Source organism: Polyodon spathula, chromosome 3 (genome assembly GCF_017654505.1).
Source record: "Polyodon spathula isolate WHYD16114869_AA chromosome 3, ASM1765450v1, whole genome shotgun sequence".
Lineage (NCBI taxonomy): Eukaryota > Metazoa > Chordata > Actinopteri > Acipenseriformes > Polyodontidae > Polyodon > Polyodon spathula.
The window spans coordinates 63,470,176-63,486,477 of record NC_054536.1 but is presented as its reverse complement, the minus strand read 5'-3'; the positions used below and the strand labels follow the sequence as shown (position 1 = coordinate 63,486,477).

At 38.8% G+C, this 16,302-nt stretch overlaps 1 protein-coding gene across 1 annotated transcript in view; it reads right to left on the bottom strand.

The window, feature by feature from the left end:
- Positions 1-3,386: 3,386 nt before the first annotated feature.
- The window catches only part of LOC121313295 (zinc fingers and homeoboxes protein 2-like), a 27,723-nt gene continuing 14,807 nt past the window's right edge, over positions 3,387-16,302 (bottom strand). The window contains exons 2-3 of the mRNA XM_041245678.1: positions 7,943-10,554; positions 3,387-5,254 (exon numbers count right to left, since the gene is read on the bottom strand). Coding sequence (XP_041101612.1) covers positions 7,957-10,371 — 2,415 coding nt within the window. The 5' untranslated portion in view covers positions 10,372-10,554 and the 3' untranslated portion in view covers positions 3,387-5,254; positions 7,943-7,956. The remainder of the gene's footprint in view (positions 5,255-7,942; positions 10,555-16,302) is intronic.

The following is a 16,302-nucleotide window of genomic DNA, read 5'->3' as shown; positions in this document are numbered from 1 at the left end:
TTCTTGTATGATTGCAATTTATTGTATTCAAATGTGTGTATTCACAGCACACAGGACTGTGATCTTAAGCACTGCCTTTTAAGACAAGATACACCATGAGTGATTAAAGTCATAAACATATTAGATTTATTTATTTATTTTTTTAAAGACCTTTGGAAGCTACTGTATGGTAACTGAACTGATGGAAAATCAGATTAATATATCCATACTGTAGTTGTACAAATCAGCATTGATGTAGATTAATATTACACTGTTGATTTAACTAGTTAGCTCTGATGGTTAGTTTCTCTGGGTCAATTGCAGTGTACCAAATTTAGTCCACTTGATGTAGCCAACTGGGGTTAAATCATTGATAATCTGGATCAATTGCTGCCTACCAAAAAATGATTGGGATTATCTGTTGATCTCGATCAAAAAAGATCCACATATATGATTGGTTTCACACTCTCTGATTAGCACTAATCTTGGACTATCTACTGTAATATTAAGGTACACTAGGATTAGTACCTTTGAAACCTGACCTAAGTGGATTAAATTAGTCCTGTGAAGTAAGAGTCTGCTTGCTCTGATTTGTCTGCTCTCACAATATTTGCTTGAAAATCTGTTTAATGTGAGTTACACACATGAAATCATTGTTCTTTATGCCCCTTTTGCCTGTATGACATCAGCCCCAAAATATAACATCGTCGCTAACTATTTTTGTTATTTTCTCCCCTGCGCTGACTCAGGAGTGGCAAAGACAAACACATGCTGTCCTCTGAAGTGTGTGCTGTTAGCTGTCCACTTCTTTACACACTGCAGGCTCACCATGCAGCCACCTCAGAGCTACAGCGCTGGAGGACAATGCAACGCAGCTTACAGCCCGCAGGAACCCGGCCAGACTGCAGGGGTCGCTGATGCGCAGTGAGCCAAGGACACCCTAGCTGACTGGATGTTTTTTTATACCCATCTCCTGATCAGTGCCTTTAAACAACTTTGTCCCATAGTTCTTTTGAAAGCACCTTGGTGCTCATGGTTGGGTCTTTGCTTTGAAATGCACTACCCAACAGAGGGAACCTACAGGTACTGCTGAACTTATCCCGAAATCATGTGAATCACTACAATTTAACACAGGTGGAGGCCACTTAACTTGGTGTGTGATTTTGAAGGTGATTGGTTACACCTGAGCTAATTTAAGATTGCTATTACAAGGGGGGTGGACACTTATCCAACCAAGCTATTTCAGTTTTTATTTTTAATTAATTTTTTACAAATGTATAGAATATTTTTTTCACTTGGAAGTTGTGGGGTAGGATGTGTAGATCAATGAAAAAAACCAAAACTATTTTAATGCATTTTAATTCCAGGCTATAAGGCAACAAAAGGTGAAAACTTTGAAAGGGGGTGTAGACTTTCTATAGGCACTGTGTGCCCTTCTTGCCCGGATACTCAGTTTTTGAGGACCCTGTTCTAGACAGATTTACAGTTGTGCCATATTCTCTCCATTTCTTAATAATGGACTTTACTGTGCTCCGGGGGATATTCAATGCCTTGGCAATGTTCTTATATCCTACCCCTGATTGATGCTTTTGAAGAACCTTATTCCGGATTTGCTTTGAATGTCCCTTCGTCTTCATGATGTAGTTTTTGTTAGGAAATGTACTAATCAACTGTGGGACCTCCCAGAGACAGGTGTATTTAACCTAAAATCATGTGAAACACCTTAATTGCACATAGGTGGATTCCATTCAACTAATTATGTGACTTCTAAAGACAATTGGTCGCACCAGAGATAATTTAAGTGTGGCGTAGCAAAGGGGGTGAATACTTATGTAATCAATTATTTTCTGCTTTATATTTGTAATTAATTTAGAATAATTTGTAGATTTTATTTTTCACTTTGACATTATGGACTTTTTTGTGTTGATCAGTGTCAAACTCCTAATTAAATCCATTCTGATTCCATGCTGTAACACAATAAAATGTGGAAAAGTCCAAGGGGGGGGGAGGGGAGGGGGTGAATACTTATGAGAGCCACTGTATTTCCTTTTTCATTTCTTTACTGTTCTTTTAAACATACCTGTAGCAGGGTGATTGTCCTGCACAGGGGGAAATTAGTGTTATTGTAATTTATATGTGGAAACTGGTTTGTCTTGTGTGTTTTTTGGAGTTTTATGTTTGATCAAATGATTGTTTACATATGGGCACTCGATTGAGACTTGCTGCCTGCCTGTCTTCTGTGTTTTCGGTTCTTTAAAAATTTTCTGGGAATTTTTCGGAGTTTATTTTACATATATTAAAACAGGGATACAAATCGGTAAAAAATTGTGGGGGTGGGGGAATCTCAGTATGCTTTACATGTGTAATATGATGTGTAGCAGTTCTGGTTTCTGATTAATAATGTCCCTGGCATGTATGATGAAGCAGAAGTGCATGTAAAAGCCACATAAATGTATTGCTTGTCTCTCAGTTCACTTTCTTGTTTTAGTTTAATGTGTCGCTTATTTCTCGGTATGTTCTTTTATTGTCAGTGTGAACATGTACCTCAATGCAGCAGTATTTGTAGCGCTATGCATCCTCTGCCTCATCTGAGCCACTTCTGTATTTCAGTTTGGTTTTTGATCAAGCTAGTAGTTACTATACGCTCAGCAACTGCCACAATAATCAGACTTTGATTGGCCAACAATTAGGTGATAGTGTGTTTGTGAAGTGACAGAGAAACGCAGTTGAACGTTACTTGATCCTCTGAGGTCTAAACATCTGCTGTATCCGAGGATATACACAGAGTAGGGCTGCTTATTACAATGTCGGAGTCAAAATAAAGCGGCATTTTAATCAAATTTATTGTGCATTTCCCAGAAAACAATACCAGGATAATATTGAATAACAGGCACAAATCAGATATAAATCAGTAAAAACCGACATCCAGTTAAAAAAAATAAAATAAATTTGAATAAACCGGAACCGCGGCACACTACGAGTGCGTTCACGGAGATCGGTGCAGAATCTGACCAATTTAGCCAATCTGTGCGTTACCATCGTTGGTAGCATCACATGACTTGTTTGTTTACTTTCTGTTTTGTGTTTAATAAATCCACCCTGTGCCGGCGTTTCAACTCCAACTCCCATGTCTGTTTTAATTAGAATCGCATACATCTTTTCATATGAAAATGACACTTGGACTCAAAATCCTCATTTTTTAAATGACATGAAACTTCTTGGTAACTTCAACTGGTGAAAAGGTGGTCAAGTCAAATTGATTAGATGAAAGCATTACTCAAGAAACAAGATATTTTTTTACACCTGGGTAAAGAAAGTAAATTTCACATCAGTTCTGATTAATTTTTTTTTTTTTTTTATGAATTCAGAATGGTGACCAGCACTGAGCAATGAAGAAGCAGGTTTCATTTGAATAGTTTGTGTTTATTGGATTACAGCAGATGGGCAACTGGTTTAAAAAAAAAACTTAAAATCGTGATCTCCAGAACAGCATAGTATTGCAGTATAAACTTCTTTGAACATATAACACTATTGTAGAAGCTGTACACAAGATAAAGAATAATCTGGAAGCATGGTCTATTTCTGCTGTATAAAGTGCACTAACACTAGGATCTCCTAAAAGGCTAACATGTAGTAAACGTACTGCTATCGTGTCCCCACACTGTGAAACAAGATGCAAAAGAGAAATGGGATACACTGTAGGTTGTTAAAATACATACCTCTAACTCATTTTGTGTTTCTTTGATTTAAAAAAAAATATATATATATAAAAAAAAAAAAAGAAATCCTCTTAAATATCCATTTATTACAACGTTGCTCCCTGGTCCAGATTAGCAGGGGCTACCACCTTTATTGTTCTCTCACGTAAGTGCTTCTCACAAGACTAAATATTCCCTATTGGGACCATACTAGGGATGGGCATGTGTAATTGTATATTCGAATAATCGACTAGAAAATGGTAACCGTTTAGAAAATGACTAACTAATCTTGTATTGCAACACGTCTAAATGGTCTGAACAGACCCATTAACCATGCTAAACTGCAACCCAATGTGTGACTGTAAATAAATAAATAAATAAATAAACATGAAATAGATTATTATTTCTTTCAATGGCGCTAAATTGTGCTAACCTCCTGACAGATGCTCCTGAAAAGTACAGGGCAATACAAATACTGTAGCTATGGGTAACGGAGGCGGTTGGAATGCACCATTGCACATATTAAAACTATATTTACTTAATTAGTCTTTAATTAATACAAGAGACTACAAAAATAAAGGTATTTTACAAAGCAAATAAGATAGGTAAATCAAAACTAACCTTTAGAGTTTACCACCAAATGCACAAAAAAAGGGAAGTATAACAAACCTACTGGTTGACATGATCGCTAGAGACACGGACTATCAGCACTTGAGATTGAACTTGATATTTAATTAATGACATTCAATTATTTAGTCTACTCTGTATGGCATTATTTATATATAAAAAAAAATGTATAGTTGTCCAATGAAGACATCATTTATTGATTCATTATAATCTGTATATTATTATTTTGCCTTTATTGTCTGTTTGGCAAGTATGCATAAATTGGGCTTTATGCATTGTATTTGTACTTCCTGTTTAAAACAGCACTTATTGAAGATTTGTCAGATAGTGCCACGATTGTTATTTTTTACATCAGTTTTGGTATTAATTTAAGCATTATGTTTAGCCAGATGTAAAGTATTATATTGTAAAGTATGTGTATTGGATTACTCAAATATACAGAAATGCCCATCCATAGATCATACAGTAACCACCTGTTTAACTCTTTGAAATCCATCAGGCTGGTATGGCAGCCATTATTGTTATTTAAAGTTAGATTTATTCTGTTTAAATAGAATAAAATACTACTAAAACCAATAGGGGTTGCCATGTCTACAAAATGCTGAAACCACTAAAATGATCAACCACAACAAAATGGAAATGAAATTAACAGCAGAAACAATGCACCAATTATAAACGTTAACAAAATTTCCCAAAATTGTACAAATCTGTGGCAATTCAGAAAAAAATATTTACAAGGAATCTTTTTGTTGCAACACAGAAGTACAGCTTTGACACTCAAATGTGGCTACTACAGATTCTCAGTTCATTGTGTCTCCAAAACTGTGATTCATATGCAGTCACTGTTTCCAAATATAAAATATAACTTTTTTTTTTTTTTTTTTTTTAATCTCTGTCCTCTTCAAAAAGAAGATGTTCTGTACAACTGACAGCAGTCAAAATTCAATCGCCTGAAAAAAAGATGAAAAGCTGTTAACAGGGGCATTTTCTAGGAAAAGTAAAAGATCAACACCAAACCAATGAAGAACTGGATAACCTTTTTGAAAAATATGTAATGCAAAAGCCTTCATTTTGCTGCACACTAAGATTCTGCAGCTAATTCTGTGACAATTTTTGTACTTTCATATAGTTATGAATGAGACCCAACAACAGAGCAACAATACTATGAATGTTCAACAGACAGTTTGCTCTATTAACCTTTATTTTATTTATTTATATACATTTCGAAAGCTGTAAACAATGTAAAAATGTAAGTTTCCCAAGAATTAACTGAGAAATTAACTATAATTATCAAAACAAACTGCATGAAGACCGAGTGGTCACTCGGACACTGCAGTTGTAATGTTACTTTATACAATAATGTAGTCATATTTTAAAGCATGTGTCATTTTATATGAAATTGTTTGTCTTAATATTTTAAGAGGATTTAAATCTACATAGCTGCATTTTTTTTTACACTTTCTATAAACTAAAACACACATAACAATAAACTACATTTTCCAGAGCCGCAGCTGTATTAGATGCAAGACGAGTAAAATGGACAATATACAGTGTCGTCAAAAAGTGTTCGCCCCCGTCTGATTTTCTGCACATTTTTCTGGGTTGTAGTAGTATACAGGGGGAGACTGAGAAAAAACATGACACCAAATGTTGGTGCTTTCATTTGTTTGGTGTGCAAGGTAATCAAACGTGCAATCTTCAGGTGTGAAAAAGTTATTGCCCCCTAGTTAACTCAACCCAATTAAAGGGATAATTAGGGTCAACTGTTTGAATACTTTGGTTAACAATCAGGCCTGATTTGGGCCACTCCTGCCCAATATAAATCTGACTAACTTTGGCCCTTACCATCAGAGTGAAGTTGTCAGCACACAGGTTTTAGAGGCACATCATGGCACGATCAAGAGAAATTCTTGAAGACGTCTGGAAAAAAGTTGTTGATGCCTATCAGTTTAGAAAGGGTTACAAAGCCATTTCTAAGGCGCTAGGGCTCAACCAAACCACGGTCAGAGCCATACTGTCCAAATGGAGAAAGCTTAAGACAGTAGTGAACCTTCCCAGGAGTGGCCGTCCTGCGAAAATCTCTCCAAGAGTAAGGCGTAAAATCGTCCAGGAAGTAAGAAAGAACCCTAGAACAACATCCAGGGATCTGCAGGCCTCTCTCACCTCAGTTAAGGTCAGTGTTCATGACTCTACCATCAGAAAGACACTGGGCAAAAAAATGGAATTCATGGCAGAGTAGCAAGACGGAAACCACTGCTCACTACGAAGAACATGAATGCTCATCTCAAGTTTGCAAAAACGCACCTGGATGTTCTATGGACAGAGGAGTCAAAAGTGGAACTTTTTGGCCAACATGGCCCCCGTTATGCCTAGCGAAAACCAAACACTGCATTCCACAGTAAGAACCTCATACTAACAGTCAAGCATGGTGGTGGTAGTGTCATGATTTGGGGATGCTTTGCTGCATCAGGACCTGGACGACTTGCCATCATTAAAAGAACCATGAATTCTGCTCTGTATAGGAGAATTCTACAGGAGAATGTCAGGCCATCCGTCCATGAGCTGAAGCTGAAGCGCAGCTGGGTCATGCAGCAAGACAATGATCCAAAACAAAAAAGCAAGTCTACATCAGAATGGTTGAAGAACAAGAAACTTAAGTTTTTGCAATGGCCTAATCAAAGTCCAGACCTAAACCCCATTGAGATGCTGTGGCAGGACCTGAAACAAGCAGTTTATGCTCGAAAACCAACAAATGTCACTGAGCTGAAGAAGTTCTGCATGAAGGAGTGGGCCAAAATTCCTTCACGGCACTAAGAGACTGATCAATAATTACAGGAAACGTTTGGTTGCAGTTATTGCTGCTAAAGGTGGCGTAACCAGTTATTGAGTCCAAGGGGGCAATTACTTTTTCACACAGGGGCACTGGGTGTTGCATAACTTTCTTTAAAAAATAAGTGTCAAAATTTTATGTTATTTGTTCACTCAGGGTCCCTTTTATCTAATATTAGATTTTGGCTGAAGACCTAATAACATTTAGTGTCAGAAATATGCAAAAATGCAGAAAATCAGAAAATCACAGCACTGTATTTTGTAAAGCAATGTAAATAAAGTAAGATTTAAAATAAAAATCAAGAAAAATATACCTGTGGCATTTAGATTTGCCAAGGCCCCCATATTCGTGTAGCTACCTGTGGCAGTGATTGCATTTTTAATTTCCTTTGTTTCAACAGGTACCACCACGATTCTCTTATTTGCTAATTGACACAGTCGACGTTGAATTAAAATGAGCTTCCCAGCTTATTTTTCTTCTGCCGCAACAGTCTCTGCATGGAGACTGTTAGGCAGTGTTTTATGTTTCATTGACTTCTCTTTTTCGAATTCTGACTTGTGTCTCTTGTGCTTTAGCCTAGTGGTCATGGATGGTTTGGCATACGGTTTAACCCTTTTGCAGTTAAATCATGTGCAGCTTGGTATCAAAATAAACCAAATCAAATCAAAATGTCTACAGTTGATTAATGGTTTTCTGCAGCAATCGCTGAATTGATTTGTGACATCTCAGAATCCTGAAGAGATTGCTTGCATTTTTTTTTTTACCCAAGTACATTATAACTATTTATAAACTCACACACTATTATTACCTTCGTGTAACAGTTTATCCTGTCATGCCTTCTGAGTCGCCTTCAATCATTTCATACCCTGCTTCCATGCAGTCAGAAACACGGTCCTCATCTTCATCCACCCCGACCGTCACCTCCACCCAGTCCCCCTGCTCCTCACTTGAACGCCTGCTTTGGCTAACGTGCTCTGCTCTGTCAAGCTTGTCCTCTCCCTGCCTGTTGGCAAACCAGTCCCTTATCTCCTGATAGCTCAGTTTGGACCCCTCCACCAGCTTTTCCAGGTCATCCTCCCGTAACTCCTTAAACTCCTGGTAGTGCTGCTGGAGGACAGAATGGCCACTTTTGGAGACCAGGGTGGTCTGGCTCTGTCCATTATGGCCCTCTCCATTCAGTTTCTGGTACTGCTCCATCCACTTCAAGCTCCCACTCTTAAGAGCGGACCGATTTTCCATGAACCACCGGACAATTTCTGTGTGGGCCAGCCCCGTCTTAAGCGCCAATTCGTCGTACTCCTCAGGAGAAGGCCACCGAGTCTGTGCAAAAACACCTTTAAGAAGCTCCAGTGTTTTTTGTTCTAGGGGGATTGAGGCAACAGTGGGTAGGGGAGATGCCCTCACCTGGTCCCCTTGCCTGTGTGTACCGTTGAGTGCCCTTGGCTGTTGCCGATCCTCTTTCTTATGTGAATCCATGGAGTTCAACAGGGCTTGCTCTATGTTGTCTCGTACTATCCGACTCTCCAAAAACCAGTTGTCGATCTCGTTTCTGGACAGGCTGGTGTCTAACATCAGACGGTCGACCTCCACCGGTGTTGGAAAGCTGGTTTTCTGGAAGTTGGCCTCCAGGATCTTTAGTTGCTCTGGGGTACTCACTTTTAACCTCTGCTGTGCTGTGTGAATGCATGGGCTCTGAGGTCGACTGGACCTTTCTGCCATGTCTTTGGCTACAGAGTCACTGGTGATGTTTACAATGCCCCTTTGAGTCCGATAGCGGTGGTCGCTAAACCACTTCTTGATCTCCCCCCTTGACAGGCCCGTGGCCTCAATAAGCCTGTAGACTTCTTTGTCTTCTGGAAACTGGCTCTTGAGGAAGCTGGCCTTAAGCTCCGAGATCTGCTCCCTGGTCTTCTTGCGGTCCATAGAAGGAGACGTGATGGGCGTAGCAGGATTTGGGTGAGACTGAACCACATGGCTGACACTTGCTCGTTTTGCTTCAGGGGTCACGACTGGAGCTGGCAAAGGCCGCTTGAGGGGCTGCACTTGGTCGGCTACGGTCAGTGTGATGGGGGAGTAAGTCATGGTTGATCCATTGGCGACCTGGGTCAGTACCAAACTGGTCTGTCCTAAGATCTGGCAGGGAAGAGTCTGTATAAGGGGCTGTGAGACTTTAGTGTTCCTGGCTAGTTGCGCAGGCAAGATTGTTAAGGTCTGTGTCATGGGCTGGATGGTACCATTAAACATTTTCTTCCTGGCCTCTTCCACCTCCTCAGGAGACCAGCTGATGCCACGCTTTAGTCGCTGGACAATGAACCAGACCCTTATTTGCTCCTCAGGGTGTTTTGAGGCTGCTGTCAGCCAGGAGAGCTCTGCCTGTGTTGGGTAGGGAAACTTATTGAATGAATTAATGAGGATCATGTTAACGTCCAATGACGGGTTATATTTGGTAGTGTTCAGGGGGACAGCAATTTTGGGCACCAAGTTGTAATTGGGGGGCCGCTGTAAAGATGGCATAACGTGTGTCAACCCTTCTGGAACTGAAGCTTCAGGGATTATAACCGTCCTGTTGACATTTATAGTAGGAATAGGATCTGTGACCATTTCCGAACTCACTGACAGATTCTGTAGGTCATCTCCCTTCCTGGGTAAACGTTTGGTGTCTATTTTTGGCTTCCCCATTTTCATCATTGGTGTTTTACTCACAGAGATTGCAGGAGTAGCATTCTCACCACTGATCACACCAGCAGTACTGTTGGCGCCTTCAATTGTCTGCTCCAAAATTGTTTGGCTGTTTCGTTTGATCAACTTCAGCTTGAAATTGCTCTCCCCGGGATGACATTTCATATTATGTTCCGACAATGTGTCATATTTTTTTGTGTTGAAGCTGCACTCTGCACACACGTACAGAGGGTTGAGAATGACGTTGGGATGGTTCGAGTCCACATGTTCCGTGAACTCGTTCAAGTTCTGCGTGGAGTAAGGGCAATACTTACATTCATAGCCTCCTTGTGGCTTCCGTGGCTGTGGAGTATCTGCTGCTGGCTTGTCCTGCTCTACATCCTTCTGCTTACTTTGGGCCCCGTTTCCTGAAGTCCAATCCTCACTAGACAACAGCTTCGGAGACCCGTTTTCCACCAAGGCGTCTCCAATGATCTCCATCTCATCTGGGTCATCCTGTTCTGCCATTACAGTAGCACGGACCATACATGGAATAGTTGACTTCCTTCTGCTGGCCATGGTAAGGTGTTGGTGTGAAACTTTGTTTCAGACTCTGTTGGTTTATGAAGGGTGTATGTGTGTGTGTGTGTGGTGGATTTTTTAGGATTTTCACCCAGTTTTGTTTTTGTAAATGGAGCTTTGATACAGACTTTAAATGTCAGCTCCAATGGGGAACCATATGAGACTTCATCACAGCTTGACCTACAGTAGAAATAAAGAAAAAAAGAGCAAGTATTGATCAATGATATTTCTATAGAATGACATTTAATATTTAGGAATCTTTTAGAATTAGTAGTATGTTTATAACAGGGGCAACTAGCTTTCACACATTTGTACTGCTGCACCATAAACAAACATTAACAGTAATCATTAAAATGCTTGAAAGAACAGCAAATTTGAGTGTTACCAACTGACAATAATAAACCCTACATCACACATTAAACAAAAAAAAATGGTGAAGGTGGTATTTAACAAATAACATTACCCTTATAAAAGCTGAACATAAATTTGCACAGTAATTTGACAGTTTATTGTCCTTTTCCCCTGACTGTACGAAGCTTTTACAATGCTTTACTTTTTTTTTGCCGATCGACAATGTGGCTTTACCATGCTTCTCTGTTTACCATGCTTCCCTTTGCTTTACCATGCTTCTCTGTTTACTGTGCTTGCCTTTGCTTTACCATGATTTCCCTATGCTTTAACTAATGCTTTGCAACACTTTTTCCAAGTTTCTGCATGTATGGACATTTACTAAACATGACTAATGTGATCCTGTCAGGAAAAATATAAAATGTAGAACATTAACATCCTTATAAAAATGAAATGTGACACAAGCATACACTGCAGTCATTTTATGACTGTCTTCACTTCACAAAGCTAATATGACTTCATCCCATGAAGGTCCTTACATATAGCTAGAAACTAGAGATCAACAAACGTTTTGACTCTGCTTCTTTGATGTATGAAAGACAAAAGTTAATTTTATTTATTTATTTAAATAGCGAGACTGTTGAAAGCTATAACATTATGATTTCTGTACACACTTTACTAGAAATTCTGTAACTGCACATCGCTGCTGTTAGGGATTTGTTGTACTTTATAAAGTGGTATTATTGATTATGATTACCATATTGTACATCACTGCAGTTGTTGTATAAAATGTAACTTATTATTAATGATTGTTATTTCACACCTGTCTACTGTACCCCCTTTGCCTGGGAACGGTGCATGGTAATCGTTATGGTAAGCCGACAGATTTGCACATGAAAGCAGATGGAATAATAGTTTGAAAATAATATTGTTCATTTAAGCTTTTAAAATGATTTATGGTTTTATGGTAATTTAATAATTACTCTAAAAACAAGAGTAGTGCATTTTCTTTCAGCATTCCAAAATAAACCCAGCTCAGAATTCCAGAATAGCAGTCTAAACCCGGCCTGGAAAGGGTTAAAGGCAAACTTCCTCATAAATTAAGTATTTTTAAATAAAAAATAATATTTTTGTATTCCTGATAGTCTCAGTTTCCAAAGATTTTGTTTAACTAAATTCAGCCCTATTCATTTTGGGGTGAACTTTAAGTGCATTTTTGTCTTGTTGAGGTCTCACTTGAAACAGCAGGCTGGGGGCTTTCCAAAGACGAAGCACGTGTCCGGATCAGACTTTTAGACAAAACAATTCACTGATGTCAAGTGTTCCAGTCACATGAACTGGACTCGGCTCTGTAATTTTCATTTCGTGCCTTTAGCTCGGTCGCTTCAAAACACAGCCTTCCGAGTTCGGTTTTAAAAGCGCAGGTGTGGGGGCTACTAATGATGCAACACGTGCCCAAAAAACAAGTTCATACAGAAAACTACAAATCACCAGAACTGAATGGTTCAGTCCTGGGAGAGACGTCAAGACTGTAGGTGTGTTTACGTGCATATAACTCAACTACAACATCCTGCATGCAATTCTTCTGAAAAGGCAGGCTTGGGGCCGTCTCACTTGCCAGGATCACATGTTCCTAGATAATAACTACAGAGCCCATGCATTCACCTGCAAACAGACAGCAGTTCAGTTCTTATAGTACTTGTTTCGTAAAAATGTTAATAGAACAGTGTTTTTTTTTTTTAGCAATCTATGATTACAAAAAATATAACTGTGATGGCACACCATTTTTCTTGGAAAGTATTTTTCTTGGAATCTATTTTTTACATTTATCTGGGACAGTACCTTGTGTCACATGATAGTTCATTCTGTGGTCTTTCATTTAATATATAACACTTGCTTGTACTACACTCAAGCAAGAAGTTATACATAAAAAAAATAGGCAAAATTAGGGCTGACTGTAAAGAGCTAATGTGTATAATGTAAGAGAGACACCTTAAAAGTGCTTGTTTACATTTTCATTATATGTTTACACATGCATGGCAACATGGAAAGGAAGATGAGTTTTAATGAAAACAATAAGGGAATTCAATTTACAATTTAAAGTCCTTCTTTACTAATTATTTTTGATGAAAAAAAAAAAAAAACTTGTGACTTCTTACTATTTTTTACCCATCCAAACGCTAAGTGTAATTACAGTCTGGCACGGTCACCGACTGAAGAGTTACAACTGTATTCAGTTGGCACTGGACATCAGTGTTTGACAGTCAACAATGAAGTAAAAGATAAATGTGAGATATATACAGTTGATACAGCCTGAGGTTAAGAACAGCGTGACACTGAATGTTAGCATTCACTGGACCCCACCTGGAACGAAAATTAATTCAGAGAATCAAAGAATACAACTGTGTACCAACTACAAAGCATGTGGTCTATTTCAATTTAGCAGCCAGGTCATAATCAGCAACACATTTATCTTGAAGGGTTCACATTAATGCTGGAAAGGTTTAAATGGTAAATGAAAATTAAAAAAAAAATAGTACACAGCACTGTATTTTACTAAACGTTGTACTGATTGGGGATGAAGCGATTTTTTGATAGTAAGATATATCGGGATTACGAATATTCATAATAATCCTACCGCGGACGTTTTTAAATGATCCGATAATTTTTTTTAGTTGTATTTCTTAGTAGAATCACAATTTCAACGTTTGAACCATTTAAAAAAAAAAAAAAAAAAAAAAAAAAACCTAGAAAGTAATTTTAGTGGATCTTTTTCCCTTTTCTAGAAAAAAAAACCACTTTGGAACGTTACACTTTTTAATTTTACTTTTGGCGTGGTGGTTTTATTTGCAGACCACTTAAAACATATTTGTTAACAGTTATTTAGGAAAAATGTCATTAAGATTATTTTTCTTCCACCTGTGTGCTATTAATAATTTATCAACAAAAATGAGGAGTTGCAAATGTTATGTTTTTATTTTTATATTCTGTTTTAGGGGCAGAATAACAGTACTACTGCTAATGAAAGATCAGTTCCAGCACATCAATCAATTACAGATGCTTTTGATCGTGTATGAAAGTATGACCCACATTCAAAACCATCAAATGAAATAAAACAAAGCAATAGCAATGTTTTTGGTAAAAGCCATGCTTCCTTTTCAAACTGTTGAGAACCCTGGATTCAAACAGCTGGTCCAGAACCTAACCCAAGGTATATCTTGCCATCATGCCATCCTTGCCAAGCAGCTTCATGGCAGTTCTACTACAACTGACATGCAGACCAGTGGAGATGGAAAAAGACAGCTTTGCACCACTCACAATTAATTTCTCAGTCATGGCAGTTGCAGTCAAAATTCTTGGAAAGAGTGTTCATTTCACAGGAACACATTAGTGGCAACATTTCTGAGACTTTTCTGGGATTATTGGATGAGTGGAAACTGAAGAAAAAACTACTTGTGTGATCACAGATAATGTAAGAAACATGAAAAAAAGGTTTCCAGGAGGCATTGGCTGGACCTTGGCTTTCCTGCTTTGGCCACAAATTGAACCTGGCTATTGGAAAAGCATGCGAGAGAAGAGTCTAGATTCAGCTGTATGAGTTTGTCAATGTCTGGTTCAAGCTTTTAACAAGAGCTGGAAGAGAGCTCAGGAAGAAACAAACTGAGTTAAATGCCATTCAGCACACTGCTGCACGATATGATCACCAGATGGGGTTCAACTTTTTGTAATGATCAATAGGTTCTTGGAACAGCAGTAGGCAATCTGTGCTGTGCTTGCAACTGACAGAAATGCTTGGTATCTCATGCCAAAAGATTACCATGTTGCAGCTCTGGAAGATGTCCACAAATTTTTTGAACCTCTTAATGTCTATTCTCTAGCTGGCGAGGCGCATGTGACGACATCTGCTATACAACCCGTACTTCACCATTTTATGACTGAGCTTCTTGTGCCAAGCACAGATAACCGACCCCTGGCAGTAGAGATGAAGCAGATGATTCGAGAGGACCTCAGCAAGAGGTATGAAAACGGAACCAGTACTAAACTTCTGGAAGTTACTAGTTTCCTTGATCCACAGTTTAAGGCAGCATTCCAGACCGATGAAGAGAACACAGCTAGTGTGATACTGACTGTGAAACTGGAAATGGAGAAGTCAGTGTATGTGTCAGGGACAGATTCACCAGGACTAACACAATCTGCTACCACCAGCAATGCTTCAGGGAAATGAACCAGGAGTCACAACTTGGCACATTAGCCAATGCCTTAGCCATCAGTCATAATCCAACAGGGCTTGCAGGACTTAAATATATAGCTAAAACCAAACAAATAAATTCTGGAATAAGGAACCGAGATACCACTTCTCCTGAGGCAATAGTGAACGCTGAGATTTTTAGATACAAGGCTTTACCATCCCCTGCTCCTGATGGCAATCCTTTGGACTGATGGAGATCCCACTGCAGTGACTTTCCCATACTTTTTAATTTGGTCAGGAAATACCTTTGCATTCCTGCAACCAGTGTACCCCCTGAAAGTGTGTTTAGTTTCAGTGGGAAAGATTTGTCCCCATATCGCTCACGGTTAACTTGTAAAAAAGTCAATATGCTAGTGTTCCTGAACAAGAACTATCAAAACCAAAAAAAAATGTAGAACAGCTACTGTTCCCATGCCAGAAAATTTAAGGAAACATTTATTTTAGAAAAGAATATCCAGATTTTGAAAATAATTTAGTATTTATTAATTCCCCAATTGATTTTACCCTGTTTTTTTTGCCAATTTGAAATGTCAAAATGTATTTTAGACTCAGCTCACCGCTAACACCACTGCGCTGACTCAAAAGCAGCGAAGATGAACACACACGGTCCTCCGAAGCATGTGCCTTCAGCCGACCGCATCTTTTCACTCTGTCGGCCCGCCATGCAGCCAACCCAGAGCTACAACGTTAGAGGACAAGCAGCTCTGGGCAGCTACAGGCAAGCCCGCAGGCGTCTGGCCAGTCTACAGCGGTCGCTGGTGTGCGGTGAGCCAAGGACACCCTACCGACCTTATATATATGTCTTTGTTATAAGTCTGAGGTGCAGAGTGGGGCTCAAATGTTCTTGTGATGCATCTCAAGAACATCTCAGAGAGAGTCCCCAGGGGCCAGTTTTCCAAAACTTTGGCAATCGGATTTCCACGTTTGATCTGGATTATATTGTGCAAGTGGGTTTTTCAAAACCTCAAAATGCGATCAGGATTACTGTGATCCAGATATTGTTTTGGTAATCCGATCGCACTTTTAATCATGATTAAATGTTGCAATTGGGTTTTTCAGAATTTAAAAGAGGAGATCAGGATCACTTTGATCCAAATTACCAGGATTATTGTGATCCTACTGCGGAGGTGGATTTAGATTTTAAATGATCGTAGAACTTTGTTTGAATTTTGTTTGAATTGTCATACCAAGCACAAGTTATATGTCCAAATCGATTGTTAGAACATAATATTTACATATTTAAGTTTTTGTATCCATGCAAAAAAACACATATTTAGTTGTACAGCTTTAATAAAAAAGGATAACATACGCCTTCACTTACGCCTCCTTAA